Raw genomic sequence first — 19,331 nt, 5'->3', positions numbered from 1 at the left:
TCAGAAGTGGGGTATATGTGAGAGGATATCATATGGTTTTATTTATACCTATATATTTGAATACTATATATGTAAGAATACTGTCTGTGAGTGTGTATGCGTACAATACCAAAAAAAATTACATTATGGATGTTGTCAAATGTTGTATGCTCTATACATTATACATCTATATAAAAAAGGTGTCTGAGACTGTATAGAGTATAAGTAGTACACAGATTATGTAAGAGTGTCTGCATGAATATGTGTGTGTATATATATTATATATAAAGGGTGGCCAAGTGTTTATGTGCATGTGTAATGAACTACTATATATTCTCTCTATATACACTATAGTCTATACATACTGGGTGTATATATACACACACATACAAAAAAGAACAGCCGTCTGGGAGAGTTTGAGAGTGTACCAGACAATTATCTAGATCTATGTGTGTATACATACATCCATATAGATAGATATATATAAAAAAATACCTGCCATACATGCATACCCAGACCCATGTGCGTGCACGTGTGGGCGCCTGTGTGTTTCTTCACCCTTGGTGGCAACCTTCCTGCCGAGACGTCGCCCACATACTCTTCCCCCAGTGAAAAGCCGGTTTTGGTCAGCATTTCCTTAGACAAACCGGACCAAAAGCAACATGGCAGGAGCCAGCCCAGGCCCTTGGTCCACTTCAGCGCTGAAGGAAGCATCGCGAAGAGGGAGCAGTCATTTCTGTATCATTTTAACAGCCGGTACATTCAATTACTTGCAGCCTTTTAAAGGTCTCGGTGGGAAACAGCGGTTTTTGCATTCACCACCAAGCCAGAACTGGTGCAAGAGCTCTCCCAGCCCCGGTCACGTCACAAAAGAGGTCTTAGGAAAGGTAGTAACAAGCTATAGCATTTAACAAGGACTTTGTTACAAAAACACACCACTTTTACTTACTTACTTTATTAATATATAAAAACACATCAAATGTATTCAGCCTTTTAGTAGAGCACACTTAGGCTCCTGCTACACAATAAAAGCATCTACAGGTACCTGAGGCTTCAAGTCCATCCCTCACAGTCAAGCTCAGGCGCTTTGTCCCTCGACAGATCCCACCATGTGCCAGGACAATGGAAACACATGACTCAATAAACACACAAGCACAAGCTGCTGAGAGAGGTGCAGCTTCTTGGAAATAAAGAACAAATCTTGGCTGGGATTTTACCTCTTCACTAACTTTTGAGTTGTGGTACTGGTCTAAGTGTTCAGGCCACCAGAAACCATGGACTGATGGATATCAGAGGTCAGCCAAATAGGTGTCCTCCAGAAAGCCTCTCCTCTACCTTTGGTCTGTATTTCTACTGTTAAGAGATAATCTTCACACACACTGGAACTGCACTTAGAGACCAGTGTATGTAACTAAACTAACCCAACACCAAAGCAGCAAATGTATTTGGGGAAAAAAAAAAAAAACTGGTATGCCCCAGCTACATCCCACCTCGCCCAGGACTCTCTTTTTGACGCTACTTGAAATGAAAACTGTCACACCACCCAGTGTTTTCTAAAAATTATTTTTACTTGGCAGGGGACAGTACTACCAGCACCTGGCTCACCAAGCTTCAGCAACATGACACATCTGTTTTTTAGAAATAAGGCAACTGAAAAGACACGAAAACTGTGCTGTGTAACAGTGAGCGGCACTCACCATTGCTACAGAGTGTCAAAAGACATTACAGGCCCCAGGAAAAGATTAGTCACTGTTTCATCTTTCCACAGGCACTGATCTCTCTCTCACTCCACACCCAACTGCATATTAGCACAGTATTTACATGCTCTCATGCCGTTTACAAAGAACTCTTGGCAAAACCCCTCTCAGACTCAATATGAATCACTGAGGAACGGAAGAGGATTGGACAGTCTCTTCACAAGTTATCATAGTCGTCGTCATCTTCATGCTTCCTTTTCAAGGGATTTGATTCATTAGACGTATTCTGTGATGATACCATATTTGTCGTAATAAGAATGTTCTTTGGTCCAATTAACGAAGGATTAATTAGAACATTCTGAACCGTGGGAGTAGTTGGTGTGGCTGGGGGGGGGGGGGAATAAAAAGAAGTCATTCAATAAAAAGCTTGAAAAAAGTTGATTTTCCAACACTGAAACAGAGCTTCCAACCTAATGAAGAAGCATGCTACTAGAACATTCCGGGCTGAAAACCCCAGAATGATCCTGACAGCAAAGCAGACAGAATGCTAGTGGGGTGAGCACAAGAGAGCGAGAGAGCACGGAGGTGGCAGTCAAGGCATAGTGAAATCCGCCTGAAATATTGTGGTCAACACCACGAAATAGGAATTAAAACTAGAAGCTACTGGAATAAATTACCAGAGGGAAGACTGTCTGCCTTACGTCAGGAGACACAAGAGTTTAGCAATATTAAAAAACAGAAGAGGTGAAGTAATTCCCCCACATTATTACTATAAATTAATATCTGTTCTGCTAAAAAGAACACCAAAAAGTGCTGCTGATCTTTACGGCTTGTATTTTACCTGACTTGACTGCTGCCTGAGAAGACGGGATCTGTACGGTGAACCTCTGACCGGCCAGGGACACTGGAGTGCCAACTTTTGTTGAGACAGATACTGTTTGTGCTGAAGGCGTACCTAAAATTCAAAACAGCTTAGTCAAGCAATAAATCTAAAAAAAAAAAAAAAAAAAAAAAAAAATATATACACACACACACACTTGCACTCGTAGATTTGCTTTCAAAGTGGAACCCATTATTTTCAAAGTAGTGGGAACACAACAGGAACATACTGATACTGGTGATACAGGAGTCAGATTTTCAGGTAGAACTGTACATTTACTCAAGACCTGTAAAATTCTAGGCTACAAACACACACACTGATATGTAAGTGCAGATGCTCAGTCAGAAATTTTGTGAGCCTTTTAAAAATTGGTTTTATTTAGTGCTATTTGTAGTTCAGTGTAGCACTTTTACACTGAGGGGAAAAAGCTCCAACTTCTGCTAAGTTTCTTGAATTGTCTCTTCAAATATAGAATTTATCACAAATACAGGAATAAAAATATAGGTCAGTAATGTACATATGTATCAAGGACTGTTGTAATCTTTTGAAATTAATTTTTCTGATACTGTCAAATGATGATACTAAGATCAGGTGGCACGCCACACGTCCTCAGGTGTTGAAGCATGCTTTACATTACTCCTCCTTATTTTTCTCCTTCATAAAATCAACATGGAAACCCCAACTGAGACACTTCCTACCTAAAGTAGGTGTGCTGGGCCTGCTGCTCACAGCACCAACACTCAGGCGAGGGACTGTTATTCTTCCTGCAGAGGAAGAAACCTGGTGAGAGAGAACATTCAGTTTAGCAACCCATTAGAAATTAACAGCTCTTAAAATGAAAAAAGAAACGGTTCTTTCTACGAAACAGCAGAGAGCCTCTTTCACAGCAACAACACATGATTTGTATGCCAACACAGATGTTCTCAAATTCTTTACAGTGTGAATGTCACCGGTGTGAACGGGAGAGCTCCTGGACGTGACATAATGCCAAAGATCGGCAGGCAGCTGATCTGGCAAGTAGCACTCGGGTCGATCAGGTTAGTTTCTATGGGAAAGAATAACTAGAACATTTTAAACACCAACTGTTATTCTGCTCTACACCCAGTACCAAAGCATGTCCCATGTCAATACCGGGAACCTTAAGTTCAACTTTTAAATTCTTTCTTTAAAACGGGGGACATAAATACGAAATCCTACACATCCAGACATTCCGTATTTTCCAGCAAGCAACATAAGTTTTTTCTCTTCCCTCTAAAGCAGAAACATCTGAGGTGTAAGTACAAAATACTCTTTCATATCCATACTAAAGCCCTACTTTTTCCTTTTACAATCTGACATTCAACTCGACAATTTTGATCTAATGCTAAAAAATTCACAGATGCATTTTTTAATACACGTCACATTTGAAACTAGCTAACCGTAATACTACTTGCAGATTCCTAGATATATAGACCACTAACTTAGTTTCAAACACTACTTTGATGTGCACAGGTCAGCATTTGCCCACACGCACCCTTCAGAGATGTGAAAAACTCCAATTCCAACAAGATTCCTGACAAACAATGCAGGCACTAGGTGAATCCTTCCCTACCCAAAGCCCTTACCTTCTTCTGTAAGGACTTCAGTCTGTAGTTGGGAGCTGTCAAGCAGTATCTGTCAGGCGGAAGCCTGGGTCCAGAATAAGGCTTTATCAACGGCAACGGCGTCTGATTTTTCTGCCTTGCAATATCTAACAAGAACTGGAGACACACGTTTACATTCCCACCTGTAGTCTTTCATCACATTCTGCAATTATCAACCCAGTTTTACTTACATCTCTTGGAGGTGGAGATGTAAAAGACTGGTCTGTTCGACACTGGATTGCCAGCCTCACGTCATCTGCATCGACGCTGGATTTCTTTGCATGGCTTGAGTAAATTTTTGCATCTTCCAGTATAGTAGTCACATACCCTTTGAAAAACAGAATTTCTCATTAAGGCTGGGTTAAAAGAAAGAAATCTTTCCCAGCCCTATGCCATCCAGCTGCCACCAAAAACACTGCTTCCTCCACGATTATTTTCAAGAACTGACAAAGGGAAACCCCCCGGAAACACGGCTAAAGTCGGCATTTCCCTTCCCCCCTCGGCCTTTCCCTCCCCGAGGGCAAGGCCGCTTTTCGTGCCAGGCACTGACAGCGCCCCCGGCCCCGCTTACTGTAGGCGAACTCCAGCATCTGGTTGATGACGCGCGGCTCGTACTCCGTGATGCCCATGTCCTTCAGGATCTGCGCCATCACCTGCAGGGCGGAGAGGCACCGCTGAGCTCCGCCGCCCTGACCCGACCCGACCCGGCCCGGCCCGGCCCCCCCAGTACCTGCGCGTCTTTGGGCGCGCTCTTGGGAGACGCCATCTTCGCCGACTCCATCTTTTCTCCTCGCCCTGGGAGGGCGCTTCCGGTCGCGTGACCGGGGAGGGACGAGGGCGGCTACGGAGGCCGGGAGGGCGGTCGGGGCGGCGGTTGCCATGGAGACGCGGCCTGGCCGGGGCAGCGCGGCAGGGGAGCAGCCGGGTCCTGGCGGCAGCTCGTACGGCGCCGATGTTGCCGCTCCGCCTTTCCGCCAGAGCAAACAAGCCGTGAAGGCCTTTAACTGCCACGCGGCTTTCAGTGGGGTGGGGAGGCACAGGCCTCACGGTCCGTGAAGTGAGACCCTGAGCCCCCTCCGCAGGTCAGCCCGGTCGTGGGTTAGGCAGGGCTTTCGTCTTGCTTTTTATTTTTAAAAATCTACATTTCTGCGACGCAGAAATTCTTTTTAATAAAAATATTTGTGGAGACAAAGTGATAACGCGAGGGCACAGACCACGGCTGATGGGATCAGGGAATCGGCCCCTGCCCCCCCTTGCTGCAGAACAGTCTAACGCCAGCCATTTGCCCAGTGATGAAGCAGAAGGTTATGCCTCTTCATTAACGACTTTGATGACCGCTTTTTAAATTGTCAGCATTCCCAGGATTAAAGAAAAAGGAGAGTCCTGGCAGCAGAACTTTTAAAGCTTGTTTTCCTAGCAGCAAAGGATCTCTACATACATCCCATGCAAGTCTCAGCAAAAGTTTCTCTTGCTTCCTGAGGCAAAACAGAACAAAAAAAATTGTTCTCTTGTGATTTTGTCAAACGGGGATTAGCAGCATGCCAGAAGAAGTTGCAATAGTGTTGTCATTAGCTGTGATGTCCAAACGAAGCAAGGTCTGGACGAAGACGCGATATCCGCACTAGACCAGCTGATGTAATGGGGAAGAGAAGCCAACCTCCTTTGAGAGCAAGAAGAAATAAACAGCTGTTAACTTGTGATCCCTCCAATCCATGCCTGTAACGCATTGCAAAACATTCCAGCGGCAGCAAGACTCTCTCTCTGCTTCTCACCTGTACCAAGGATGATGTTTAACACCTGGAAGCCATACACTTGACGTGCCTAGGTGTAAATGCAAAGTTCAAATCTGTCTTGGCCTCCATACGTCTGTACTGAGCTGGCAGCTGGCAGCTGGCCCCCCACGCCGCAGGTTTGCCGGTGACAGGGAGTGCCAGACTCGGCTTGACGAGGGGCAGAGGCAGCCCCACGCCTGTGGCGGCAGCTGCAGGAGCTGGAAAACTGGCATCCAGCACATGCCAGCGCTGGAGGTGCAGGCGGCTGGCATGCCTCTGCTGAGGCTCTTTGGCTGGAAGCACTCTAGCGTTATAGTCCAAGTCATTTGACTTTCATGAGTCATAGGATATTACACAAAAACATCCTGCGAGGAGGGAACGGAGGATGAATTCCAGACACTGACCTTAGACAACAAACAAAACCCACTTTTTTCCCCTTGTTTCAGGGAAGAGGGGGAGGGCAGCTCTTCCACCCTGGATGGGATGCAGGCTGTGGATCAGGCTGAAACTTGGCATTATCGGGCCATCTGCCATCACTGCCATTTATTCCCGATGCAGTAAAGAAGAAAGATACTGCATACTGCCAATGGGCTCTGGGTTTACCCCCAGGAGCAGCCAGAGACCCTTCTGCCCCCGCAGGGCTCCTGTCCGTGCTGTGATTGCCTTCCCCGCCAACGCTGCTGCGCAGAGGTGACTCTCCAGGCTGAGCAGCACACCCAAGAGCTGCGGCTACTTGCAGGGTTTCTGCCTGGAAACCAGCGGCACGAAGACAACACGGAAAGCCAGTTTCCACAGGGAAGACACTTGTCCCCGAGGCCACAAATGCCTTCTGTGCGGGCAGCTGAGCTGGAGTGGGTCTGCCTGGCTGTGAAAGCTTCCTCCCCACTGCCAGCCCTCTGGGGCACGGCCGTGCTGTGAATGCCTGCGTTCAGCTGGCTGCGGGCACCGTGCATCGGCCGAATGAAAGAGTAGTCACCCTTCCTTTCTGCCCAGACACTGGGGTTTCTTTCAGCGTTAGAAAACAGGAAACTGGGTCACGGCATGGCCAGGCTGAGCGCTGACTCCTCCGCCTGCCACGGCCGAACCGGGGACATTCATCAAAGGCAACGTCTCCCAGCTGGGAGCGATCTGCTCGAAGAAATAGGGACAACAGCCACACACTGTTCAGCCTGTGCGTGCATGCGCCAGCCAGGGCTTAGCTCCGCTCAGGGTGCGCCATTTAAATCACCAACAGAGTGAAGTATTGGGGATTTCTTCTTAAGGCAGATTTTGTAGAGGTGTTTAAGGTGCGGCAAAGTAAAGCCTTGGCACCCAGAGAGCTTTTCTTTTTTTGAGGTGTTCAGGTGCCTAAATCTCTTGAAAAAAATCCACAGCCAGCGCTTCCAGCTCTTGGAAATGGCAGCAGAAATCTCCCTAATGTTACAACCAGGGATCTGTCAACACAACACAGTGACTGTGTTCAGCACTGACCTTTCAAACCCAAATCCCACATTATGTGGCTCTACAAAATGCTGGCTTTTGAACGGTCCTCAGACAAGAAAAACTGCAAAGAGCAGAGCTCTGAGGAAAACGGGGGAGGTTTATTTTGTACCGGGTAGCCCGCTCACTTCTGCCAGCACCCCAGTTCCCAGGTCATGGAGGAATTTCTGAGGACTGTGGCTGGACACATCTTACTGTTGAGCTGGGCAGCGTACTCAGCCTCTCTGGTGTGGAGTGTCCCTGCTCTTTCCCGGCGGCGTGCAGTTAACCTCCAGCTTCCCAGAGCCTTCCCTTGCATTTTCCCTAGCGCCGGCCCCTTTACCCCTCGCCTCCCCCGCCATGGCGCTTTCCAGCTCGTTGTCTCTGATCTTTTCTGAAGTGGAAAGTAAATCAGGGCTAAGTGTCGCACTGTCTCATTTTGAAGACTGATGTTCAAATAAAGGCTTTCCCATCCTATCTTAATAAAGTCATTAAAGCACTGTCAGTAGAAATTTCTCACTCGGCAGCATATGCTGGGGAGGAGCTCAAGTGGGAAAGGCCCTAAGTAAACACAGAATGATGGAAAATTATGTAACTGGCCCAAATGGGGTAATTAAATTTCCAGTATCAAAGAACTGTTCTACCCTACCTAGTAACTGCAGGCACTTTTTGCAGGGTAAGGAGAAAAGCGGGGTGGGGGTACGTATTTAGTGCAGCATCATTAGCGATGTGTAGGTGGAAGGGAGGAAGATGGATGAGCGCAGAATGGGCAGCACGGGAGATGGATGCAAAAAGTCAAGCAGCCCCAGCCGATTTCCTCAGAAATTGTGCTGCGTGCCGGGGAACTCCAGCATCCTGGGAACCTCCCGGCACAACAGCATCGTTGTCACTGGCGGCAGGAAAGCCATCCTGCAGGTGAAGCACCGCCAGGCGCCGTGACTGCCTGTGAGCCTCCCTGCTCCTCGGCAGAGCCTTGAGGAAACTTCTCAGCCTAAAGATTTCCGCTCCTGGCGCTGGAAGGTGCTGGAAGGATCTGGCAAACCGCTGAGCGCATCAGAGAGGCTGTTCCCATCCGGCTCCTGTGGGGGGACTGCCTCCCTTTGCGATCCCCCTGCAATCAATTCAGAGCCCTGCCACCGGACCCGGCTCTACACACTTAGTGGGATTCACAGGAAATGTAAAAAATGTCCCTTTTCCAAACACTGGAAAGCTAAGGGTAAATATCATCACGGTAAATATTGTTTTATAATGGTCAATATTATTTTTAAAAGGTTGTGTCTGGTGAATGCGGGATGCGTGAATCTAATATTCCTTCGCTTCTCGTAAAATGGACTAATCAGCACCCAGGTATTCAGCTTCACCAGCTAAATGGTTATAATCATAATTTTAATTTTTTAACTGATCACGTAAGAATCGTTGTGTAGATGATTGGTGCTTGGACACTCGCTTTGAAACATGCTTCGCTCTTGCCACAAATCAGGTTTCCATCAAAGGGGAAGACGAAGCCAGCCCTGCCCTTGGCTTTGAAACTAGACATGGGCTCCATCTCAAATCACAGCTATTTCAGAAATAGCACAGACTCCTCTGAAGATCAGTCTTTTTCTTTGTTTGACATCCATATTTTGGTGCCCGTCACTATAATTTCCATCATCCTGTTTTTCTTGGGAGTCTCTGGGAATTTGATAACAATCGTCATTTTCAGACGCTCGCAGGAGATGAGGACGACAGTGAACATGTACCTGTCCAGCATGGCGCTGTCAGACACGCTGATTTTCCTTGGCCTGCCTTCCGACCTCTACCGCCTTTGGAAGTACAAGCCCTACATATTTGGGGATTTTCTCTGCAAGTTCTTCATTTACCTGAGCGAAACGTGCACGTACTGCACCATCCTGCACATCACCACGGTGAGCGTGGAGAGGTACTTTGCCATATGCTTTCCCCTGAAAGCCAAAGCAACCATCACCAAGTGCCGGGTGAAACGGGTCATCCTGGTGCTGTGGGGCTGCTCCCTCCTGACCGCTGGCCCCATCCTCTTCCTCTTCGGGGTGGAACACCGTAACGGCAGCCTGTCCCAGGAGAGCCGGGAGTGCAGGCCCATTGAACGCGTGGCCCGCACGGGGCTGCTCGAGACGATGACCTGGGTCTCCACCATTTATTTCTTCCTGCCAATGCTCTGCTTGACTCTACTCTACGGACTGATCTGCAGAAAGCTGAGGCGGAGTGGGCAGCGGCTGCCGGGCTGCCAGGCTGCGGGCAGAAGAAGGTCCCACAGGCAGACTGTCAAAATGCTGGGTAAGAGCGGGTTAGAAACCCAATCTGAAGAGCTGCCCTCTTTCATCACCCCCACGGGGCATACAGCAGTGCAGGGGATGGTGGAAAGGAGGGACAAAACACAGAGTTACACAGATTTAAAATCAATGGATTTACACTTAATTTGTGTTCCTGGATTTTTCTGGTAAGAAGGGGAGTCCCTGACGGCACGGTATTCAGGCTAGGGATCTTACTGCATGTCAGGGAAGCAGATCAGCATGGCTTTTTGTTTTGAGATCACTTTCCTCTCCCCCCTGACCTCTGACCCTGCGAGATTAAAGAAATCAGAAAATCCTGTGATTTAAAACCTGAGCAGGCACTTCCCCTGCTGTGGCAAGGAAAGGTTTTAAAGCCATTTCCCCTGCAAAATTTCTCAAGCTGGGTGACTGTGGCTTTGCCGAGGATGGCAAAAACCCACCTGCCTGGGCTTACTTGAACATGATCCTTATCCCGTGCCAGCTGGTACCCACTGCAGGATGCCAGCGGCCACTCAGGTTTTCACGCCAAGAGCAGGCAGTAGCCCTTCATTTAAATAAAGGCTGCTTTGCAAAAAGGTGCTTTTCCTTTATCTCCCCTGGACAACATGGGTGTAGACAGCCCAGTTTTAATTGCAATTAATTTTGTGTGCAACCATTAAGTCCTTGTTGCTTGAGATTACCAGTAACCACAGCACAAAAGTTGCTGGGAAAGGCGGGAGGTCTTGTCCTTGCTGGGTTAATTTAGCAAGCTCATGTCTCCGTCCTTAAGTAGTTTAAAGAGGCAGAACAAACACTGCTCGAGACTGAAGTGTGCTCTCTTCCTCTCTAGCTGTCGTTGTCTTTGCCTTTGTGCTGTGTTGGCTCCCCTTCCACATTGGCCGACTCCTCTTCGCCCAGACTGAAATCATCCTGTATGACCTCACGCAGTACTTCAACCTCATCGCCATGCTTCTCTTCTACCTTGGGGCTTCCATAAACCCCATACTTTACAACATCCTGTCACACAAGTACAGGGAAGCGATGAGCAAAATCTTGCACCACAAACGAACTCGGAACTGCAGGAGCCTGACCAGGGGTGAAAAGGTTTCTTTTGAAGGTACAGAACTCGGTTCTTTCACGTCAACTGTTCAGCATTGACTTAAATCTTAATTTTGCCAACTGTTTTCTGGGTTAAAACCCAGGTAGATGGTGCACACAGAGACTGGAACAAGTATTAACTCTGTTCTTTTGGCTTACCTTTCACTATGTGTTTCGAGAGATAGGTTTGGATCATTTTAGGAAGGCTGGAGTCACTTCACATTGTTCCAGCACTGAGGGGCAGGCATGGGGCAGGCACGGCTCTTCTCCTCAGTGGACTTACCAGCCACATTGTCAGGTTTAACTACGCACAAAGCTCCTGGGAAGGATTTGTCTCAGTTTTTGAGGACCAGATGTTTTGTTAATCACAGACCTGTGAAACATAATTCAAGGTACTTTCCTCCCACAGAAGCCAAGAGAGAGAAAGTGGAGGTTAAAGCCAGGCCAGCTGCTTGCTTTCAGCAAGTGAGCCTAAGAAACACCATCTGCAAGGTACTTGAAAGGAAAATAAGCAATTACTCATTTTGTGGAGCTACAAAAGCACTGCCTTCTTCCAAAAGATCGATTTAGTGCTCACCCTTCAGGTCTCTCGAGTTGCTGCCCTCATTTTCGGCCTTTTATCTTGTTCTTCATTCAAACTATACCCAGCTTTCCGCAAAGTCAGACCCCATCGCTGCTAAGCTCTATGGCAAGAAACCCTTCTTGCCTTTAGAGCTCATCTGAACTGACCAGGGACAAGCTACACCTGGGCGATGGCTGGGGAGGGAAGCAAGAGCAGAAGGCATTTGCCCAGATCCCTTGTTTGTCAACGGGCAAACACCGAGTCCAGATCACCAGTTCAGGGCCTGCCCCAAAACCCTGTAAAGGAGCTCAAGAAATCGCACTGCTCAGTCCCCAGGCAGACACAGCTCTTGGAAAAGGACAGTGTTGCGCTAAGGTTCCCACAAATAACTTTTCTTCCAGAGAGGTTTTAAGACAGCTCTTAATGACACGTAGTAACAATGCCAAACATGTTTCTTCAGCTTAAATTACATACTACACAAATGACTGTTCCCGAGTAAGATGAAAATCCACAAACCACACACATCCCTGTAGTCAAATTTGAATACATTTGTATTATTTATTGGCTGTATTAAATATATTATCTATTTGATAGTTACAATTTAGTAATACAAGGCATGGCAGCTTTAACATAAGTTTGAGATACCTCAAAATTACAATACAAGAAAACTGAAGATACCTAATACATTAATGCCACTAAGGTCTATCGTTCTGGAATGGATAACAGTTGATGTAAAATCTGTATTGCAGCAGGCTTTCACGGCTATTTTCTGGAAACATTACTATTTTGTGGCAATTACAAAAGAACTTTCTTTCACTTTTTAGGAGTCATGACTTGTTAGTATTTACTCTGCAATCCTAATTCATCTTTTAAAATTATCAGAAATATTATTGCCAAATAAACCTCTACAAACTTCGTTCTAAGAGTTAAAGAAATAACCCTTTAGCAATAGAGATTTGCTGAAGGCAGTCTTATTTGCTAAAAGTAGATTATGAAGAGAAATATAGACAGATTGTAAACTCTTCTGCAAACTAAAGACTAATATCTGTATAAAACTCTTTCCAACACTTGAGGGAGAGAGATTTCTATGACGTAATAAATGATTAACTTAAAGTTCTGCTACAAGTAGAACAATACATTCAAACATACATTTTTCCAGGACTTTTAATCAAAATAAATAGAGTACAAAATGAAGAGTACATTTTGAAAAGATTAATTTCAGATTGCACCATAAATCTACTTTTAAGAGTATTAAGCGATACTATGTCATAATTTAGGTTTTCCACATCTGAAATACAACACAATGCCTCAAACTCTAACGCAACATTATTCATCAACTGCCATAGGAGAAAGACCCTTAAAGTGATCAACTACTGGAAATGCTTAGCCTGTAGCACTATCACATCCAACATTCCACGTACAAGTGCATCGCTCTGATGTGTATAAAGTGTAGCCGTAGTCTTTGCAAAAATAGGCTAAATCTACCTTTCTATGGCATATTCCAAATGCTGTTAGGAAGACCCATTCTGAAACACGTTTGGAATCTGTGAGTCCCAGCTTTCAAAATATCTGATATAAAGATGACAGCTGTCAGACTCATCTTCAGATATTCGCAAGCAGATTTAACAAGAACGGTCATATGTAGTGCACAGTGTCCACAAAAAACACCCCCAGACAAACAGGACGAGTTTCAGAAAAGTTCATAGCAGGCCGAACATTCCCATCTAGAAAGCAATGGAATGTGAAGCTGCTACCACTGGGATAGCAAGTCATTTAAAACATCGTACAAATGTTATCTAAAAAGAGTTCTTTCATGTACAATTTGATAATTCAGATTAAGTTAGAAGGGCATCCAAAAGCAGTTTCAACTTTTTATTTTTAGGTTAATAATAGTACAAAAACATTTGCTCAGTTTGAGCCAAATAGCGTAACATTTATCATAAATGCACTCTTTCTCCTTAAAGACAATACCTGTGCTTTTCTGAAAACACTGCAGAGATTTAATCAGAAGCACAGGAAATTACTTTTCTCTCAGGCACTGAGAGTGAAATGTGGATTGGGCCAACAGCTGCTCACCAACAGCAGAAAGCATTTCATTCAGAAATGTACAATACAAAAGGGGCCTTTTCTGCAACGTTACGTACGGACGCCTTTGCTGTATGTACATTATGTCCTGCTAACCTTTTGTCTAGCATTTTGATTAAAATTCTAAAAATGCTGGCACCCTCTACTTTAACACTTGAAATGATTATTACTGAATCCGAAATATTAAAATAACTGTAAAGTAGTAATATCGCTAAGTCAAAGTCAATATTCTGCTCTCCTTCTACAGTATATTAAATGTGGTATGCTCTAGTAATGTTTTGCAATACAGTACTGCTCTAAGCTTAAGCATTTGTGCTGCTGTATTTCATGTATACCAAACTACAACAATACCTGATTAAACGTTACGGATCGACTACCACTGCTTAGTTGTACTTGGAAAGGACTTTTCTATCAATGCCTTCTCTAACTGGCCAAAGGGCCCCACTTGGAGTTCAGACAGAGAGGAAGAGTGTGCACAGGCACCAGCGTGCACGATAAGGCAGTTTTTTTGCTGTTTTATTAACAGCTAACCCTGATTACAGAAGACCCAGGATTACCCTTTCTACAAGAAATCTGTGTTCAGTATTTGGAAAGGATCTGCCAACCCAGCCTCACTGATAGCCAGCAGCAAAAGTGGAAATGCATGTAACTATACATTTCCAGCTAGGATTTTAATTAGAACTAACCATAAATACCCGAAATAGCTTCTGTACAAAAAGCTGAGTACTGAACAGGCTCTCATCTACTTGATTACAAAGTACTGAATAACAACAGCAAATAAAATAGCAACCACTGCAAATCCGCAGAGAAGAACAATAGCAATGAAGCGCTCTTCACGTAATGTCTTCTTAGTCTCTGCCAACTCCGTCGTCAAATCGGCACATGGTGGAACCAGCTCCTGTTTCTGAGATGAGAACACTGTACTGGGACTGTAAGGTCCATACAGTTCTTGTAATCCTGCAGAGTCTTGGGACTGACGGCCAGCGCAGACTCTGATCCGATATTCACAGTTTGTCTGCAAGTTTGAGAGACGGAAGGAAGTCTCTGGTCCCTTGTATACCTAGGCAGAAGAATAAGAGAGAGAACCACTTCACATGGGATTCATCTTACAAACAGCACGCGCTACCTTCCATTCTGCCTTACAAGCATGTGCGGCGCTGGACACTGCCTGAAGTTGTTCTCTTCCAGCCCGCTTAATAAAATCTCTGCTTTTATTTCTGAAGAATTTACGATTCATTTTCCTGTGAATACTCCAAAGCTTCCTGCTATGCACCACACTGACAGACCTGGATTGTGAAGCTCAGAAAAAAAAAAAAAAAAAATCGTTCTGCACAACTATTGTTCCATACAGCTCATCTACAAACACTGGGCAAGTGCTGTCTACACCTAACGAAGACAGTGGTGCCACAAACCAACCGTAAGATTTAAGAATCAAAAGAGCCAAGGGAAATGCTGGGAAAACAGGGTTAAACAGTGTTAACCCACTTCTAGACAAGGAACTCCTCCCCCAGTGGCTCTCAAGCTCGCCTTCACAGTCATTTGCTTTTATAGCACAAGCAAAGGGTCAACAAGGAAACGGACCTTTATGATCTTTAGTCTGTGGCAACCTTCAATGCCATGAGGCGGCAGAGCAGCAGGACCCTATACTGGAAGCTGTCCCCACCCATCACAAACTTAAAGCCTCCTTGACAGGAACCGACTGGGACATTGAATGAAGCGCCCTGGGAGTCAGGCTTGTGAATCGAGTCTCTTGCCGAAATGAGAAGTAGCCCTGCCGCTAAGCATCACCAAACAGAATTTGAACCTTCAAACATAGACACCTTTTTTTGCAGTAATTCTTCAAAGTAAAAAAACCCTCAGGTTTATTATGTAAAATAAAAGGTACCTGATCAAACTCTCTCCCAGCAGCAAGCTGAAGGATGTAAACAATGGAATCCCCTTTCATCGGCTGTAAAGGTTCCCATGTGATTTCATAAGTGTTTTCTTCCAGCTGATTTGCTTTGGGTGCTAGAAAAAAGTGATTTGTTGGCATTTTAGAAAAAGAGAACAATGGTCTCTACAAAAGTTCTTGTTTTTCCAATCGGAAGAAAAGGGGCAAAATCACCAATTACTACAGTGACTCGTTTTCACAGTTTAATGTAGCAAACGGGCACTGCTTTCAGTCACAACAAGGAAGTTTTCTCACCCTGGCTTAGAGTATGCTTTGCTTTTGTACATTTTCCATTTAAAATGTTTCAGTTCCAGTGCAAGTGACTGGGCAGTGTAAGTCTAAAAGCTTAAGGTTTTTCCAGTGTATTTGTTAACGATGTAGAGGTAACAGTCATTCAAATAATTTAAGCAATTGAGATTTGTTTCATTCTTTTTCTTTGCTATATTTCATGACATAAGCTTAAAAAATGATCATTGTAATATTTGTAGGTTACACTTGTCTGTCTTTTCAATCTGACAAGATGAGCTTCTGACATCTAATGCTTGTAGAGATGAGCAAGCACTTTCAAATCAGTAGAGAAAACAGCATTTATGGCCATGTATTTCCAGAGCTGAAATTACATGTTATAAACATGGTTGAGTCAACGTAATTTTCCTGCAGGCAGTCAGCATTCTGATCTTCAGAATGACTTTCTCTAATGGCAATCTTTAATGTTCATATTAGAAAGCAAAGGTCAGTGGAATTCTTTGTGTTCTCATTTGCCTATGTGCTGTTGTAACTTATATCAAGTGATAGACAACCCTGAAAAATGACTTTACACTTGGAAAAGGGTATAAGAAATCCTCACTGTCAGGGGTGGAAGAGCTACAGTGTAGGAGATAGCCACACACTGGTCCTACACCAGTAGAGCCCTTCTTATACCAAGATAAAGCCCATCACAGCTAGTTTCTGTTCTCTGTCGCACAAAGGCCCTGGAAAGATGCTGGGCTGGGAAGAGCCAGGTTGTAGCATTCAGTCTAGTACGTAAATGGCTTGCAGAAGTTTCTAGTGCAGTGTAAGCTCACCTTTAAGAGATGCGGGTGGAGACTTAGTTGTAGTGAAAGCGTAAACTTCAGAAAACTCTCCCTCTCCAGCATCATTATATGCCTGGATTTTAAAATAGTACGTAGTGGATTCACTGAGTCGCTGTACCTTGTATGTATGACAAGGACCATTATAAACAGTAACAAACCTGGAAGAAAGAACAGAATATACACAAATTGGTATTACTCGAGCTACAGCCACACGCAGGCTACCACTGACACCACACGACCAAACTCATAACCTTTGTATATACTAGACACGCTGTAACTTCAAGTTAAAGAACAGCTGTCAACCCCCATGTGCCTAAAAAAAGACAACGTAGGAAGATGCTAAGGTATTACTATTTAAATAGTAAATAGTATTTACCGTTTACAAGTAAACACTGGTGCAACAGCATTTCTGGTTGATAGATTGGATGCAAAAATGCAAACTGAGGGGCAAACTTTGGGATGCCCAAATGACTTACTAGTGCAAACAAAAGTGAGAATACTTAAAAGCTTGATACGAAGTTGTAAAGCAACAGCATCCTTAATGTTCTGATTATCTTACCTGCCAAACCTGTCCTCCATCTGCAAGTTGAACTGTGTAGGGTTGGTAATTAAAGCTCTGCTAGGACCTTCACCCCATTTAAGTTTAAGGCTCTGGTAGCTGAAGACCACACATTCAAGATGAGGAGGGTCAGGAGGTAGTGGTTTCGTTTTGGCTTTAATGGAATGACTGAAAGGACCAACTCCAAAGCTGTTTATGGCCTGTATTCTAATTCTAGAAAAGTGAGAAGAGCAGCTATATAGTTAATTTGCTGAGGTCCTGAACAAATGCTCGCTAATAAAGCATGAGTTAAAATTTGTAAAGAATCTAACCACAAACAATAAAGCAATTAAAATGCAGTTACAAATTAACTATAAAAATAATCTACTTCAAAACAAGTCAACATAATTACACTGATTTCAACATAATGAAGCTCCAGTGTTTCTCAGTATTGTTCAGGTTTATTCTGTTCAGTGAACAAGCGCCCAGGTCCTCCATGCTCACCTGAACTGCTTGCCTCCCGCTGACACTGAAGATCCATAATCTGAATCTGAACTAAACTTTAACCCAAGCCTAAGCATGCAACACAGGAACAGCTATTCTGCTCTTCTCTGTACATTCATCCTCTTTTGGTGAGGCACTGATCATCCCATTATATGCACTGCTTTCACAATAAAAAACTCTAAACACAGAAAAATTAGAATAAAGCCTCTTCAGAATGTGAAAATTAACACAGCAATCTTAACTCTTGCCACCAAAGCATCATGGTTTAATTCGGGATATGACAATTTTATTTGATTTTTTTTTTCCTGAGTTGCAGAGTGAATTAGGCAAATAGTCTGTAAGCCGAATAAAAAAAACTCCTCTAGTATTTTAAAACACTACCCTCAAAGCTATTGATTGAAAATCCTACAGCTGTGGTTTCAGAGTAAAACAATTATTACCTGTACAGAGTGTCAGGCAGCAGATTCTCAAGAACATGGCTTGTATTTCTTCCAATGGTTACAAGCTGCTTTTCTCCACATTCTATGTTATATCCAGTGATCTCTGACCCATGACAACAAGGCTCTTCCCATTGAATTGCAAGGCACGTTGATAAAGGAAGAGAAATTTCTATTTGATCTTCTTCAAGTAAATGCAGTACTGACACTGCTGCAGGCACCGATGCAGGGGTTGTCACCACACCGGTCTCACTGAACAGCCCAACTCCAGCGACATTCACAGCCTGAAAGAGAGACCACATATTGTTTCCTGAATCTGCATTTTTCTGACCGGACAGTCACATCTATCATGCTTCCTTTTGCATGTTATTAAAAGCAATTTGGAAGAGAATGGAAAATCTCCCAAATAACATGTAACTATGATAAAATGTCTGGTATTTAATGCAACAGTAGAGCTAAATTTCATTTCTAGAAACGTGTAGTTAGGAGGGACTGGGGGAGAAGGAAAAGCATTCTTACCAAGTACCTTGCATTAGTAGGTGACTACATAATTCATCTCTAGCTGAATTTTTTCTTCAAACTGTACGTACTTGCTCATTTGCTTACCAACACATAACAAAAGGCTTTTCATACCTGGACTCTGCAATAATATGTGGTTGCAGGTGTGAGACCTTTTACTTCATAGCTCTGGCAAGGGCCAGTGTAAATGATATGCATCGATCCTTCCACCTGTCCCCAGTCCAGTCTGTATTCACTGATTTCTGCACCATTGCACGCAGGACTCTGTGGGTTTAAGTGATAAATCTTCCTTCAGCACATACACACGTTCCCCATGCAAGTGTGATCTCTCGTTACGCTCAACGGACATTGGAACAGAAGCACTGGGGTAGAAACCAGAGGTCTTTTCCACCACAGCCAAGGGCATGATTTTAAGTTCAGCTTGTTCAAAGGTTTCCATCTAGATGTGTGGCTCTAACACCATCACAGTTCAGACCAGACTTGGATGAAACTAAATATATTATATTAGCTACCATAAGGAGGATTAAACATCACCCAATTTATTCAGCTAAGATGGACATTCACAGCTGAAAAAATTTACAAAACCAATGTATACCTCTATACATTTCTATAAAGAAATGTGCTTAAAATATTCCACCTCAACACCTGTTGTTTCTTCCATTTCTGTGTATCATACATGTGTCACTATTCTAAAAGCCAAGTATTAATTTGTGTATTACTGAAAAATCATTAAAACCTACCTCCCATGAAATTACAACACAAGTTGCACTTTTACAAGTTATCAGGGGTTTGCAACATTGATCAGGGGGTCCTGGAGCAGTAGAGATCTCTGCTTTGTCAGAGTGAGGGCCAAACTGCAAGAAAATACAATTGCATGACTACAGCAACAGCCATAGAGCAAAAAAACTGA

The 19,331-nt window shown here is 44.1% G+C and overlaps 3 protein-coding genes across 3 annotated transcripts in view; 1 reads left to right on the top strand and 2 right to left on the bottom strand.

The window, feature by feature from the left end:
* Positions 1 to 1,893: 1,893 nt before the first annotated feature.
* TAF9B (TATA-box binding protein associated factor 9b) lies at positions 1,894 to 4,959 on the bottom strand (the record flags this gene model as incomplete). Its single annotated transcript, XM_082004362.1, has 7 exons — positions 1,894 to 2,060; positions 2,518 to 2,631; positions 3,255 to 3,336; positions 4,161 to 4,295; positions 4,370 to 4,506; positions 4,750 to 4,831; positions 4,909 to 4,959. The coding sequence occupies 7 exons, from the start codon at positions 4,957 to 4,959 to the stop codon at positions 1,894 to 1,896; spliced, it is 768 nt and encodes a 255-aa protein (XP_081860488.1).
* A 3,984-nt stretch (positions 4,960 to 8,943) lies between these two features.
* Positions 8,944 to 10,833, top strand: LOC309408390 (growth hormone secretagogue receptor type 1-like; the record flags this gene model as incomplete). The annotated part of the gene is made up of 2 exons (XM_082004205.1): positions 8,944 to 9,700; positions 10,526 to 10,833. The coding sequence occupies 2 exons, from the start codon at positions 8,944 to 8,946 to the stop codon at positions 10,831 to 10,833; spliced, it is 1,065 nt and encodes a 354-aa protein (XP_081860331.1).
* Positions 10,834 to 14,162: 3,329 nt separating this feature from the next.
* Positions 14,163 to 19,331, bottom strand: part of LOC309408421 (fibronectin type-III domain-containing protein 3a-like) — a gene marked incomplete at both ends in the record, with an annotated part of 28,120 nt that continues 22,951 nt past the window's right edge. The window contains 7 exons of the mRNA XM_082004237.1: positions 14,163 to 14,480; positions 15,306 to 15,427; positions 16,415 to 16,581; positions 16,983 to 17,195; positions 17,906 to 18,186; positions 18,536 to 18,685; positions 19,162 to 19,275. Coding sequence (XP_081860363.1) covers positions 14,163 to 14,480; positions 15,306 to 15,427; positions 16,415 to 16,581; positions 16,983 to 17,195; positions 17,906 to 18,186; positions 18,536 to 18,685; positions 19,162 to 19,275 — 1,365 coding nt within the window. The remainder of the gene's footprint in view (positions 14,481 to 15,305; positions 15,428 to 16,414; positions 16,582 to 16,982; positions 17,196 to 17,905; positions 18,187 to 18,535; positions 18,686 to 19,161; positions 19,276 to 19,331) is intronic.

This window comes from Phaethon aethereus, assembly GCF_964289735.1.
Source record: "Phaethon aethereus genome assembly, chromosome: 10".
In the NCBI taxonomy this organism is placed as follows: domain Eukaryota; kingdom Metazoa; phylum Chordata; class Aves; order Phaethontiformes; family Phaethontidae; genus Phaethon; species Phaethon aethereus.
Note: the sequence above shows the minus strand (reverse complement) of the source record. Positions and strands in the feature narration are given on the sequence as shown.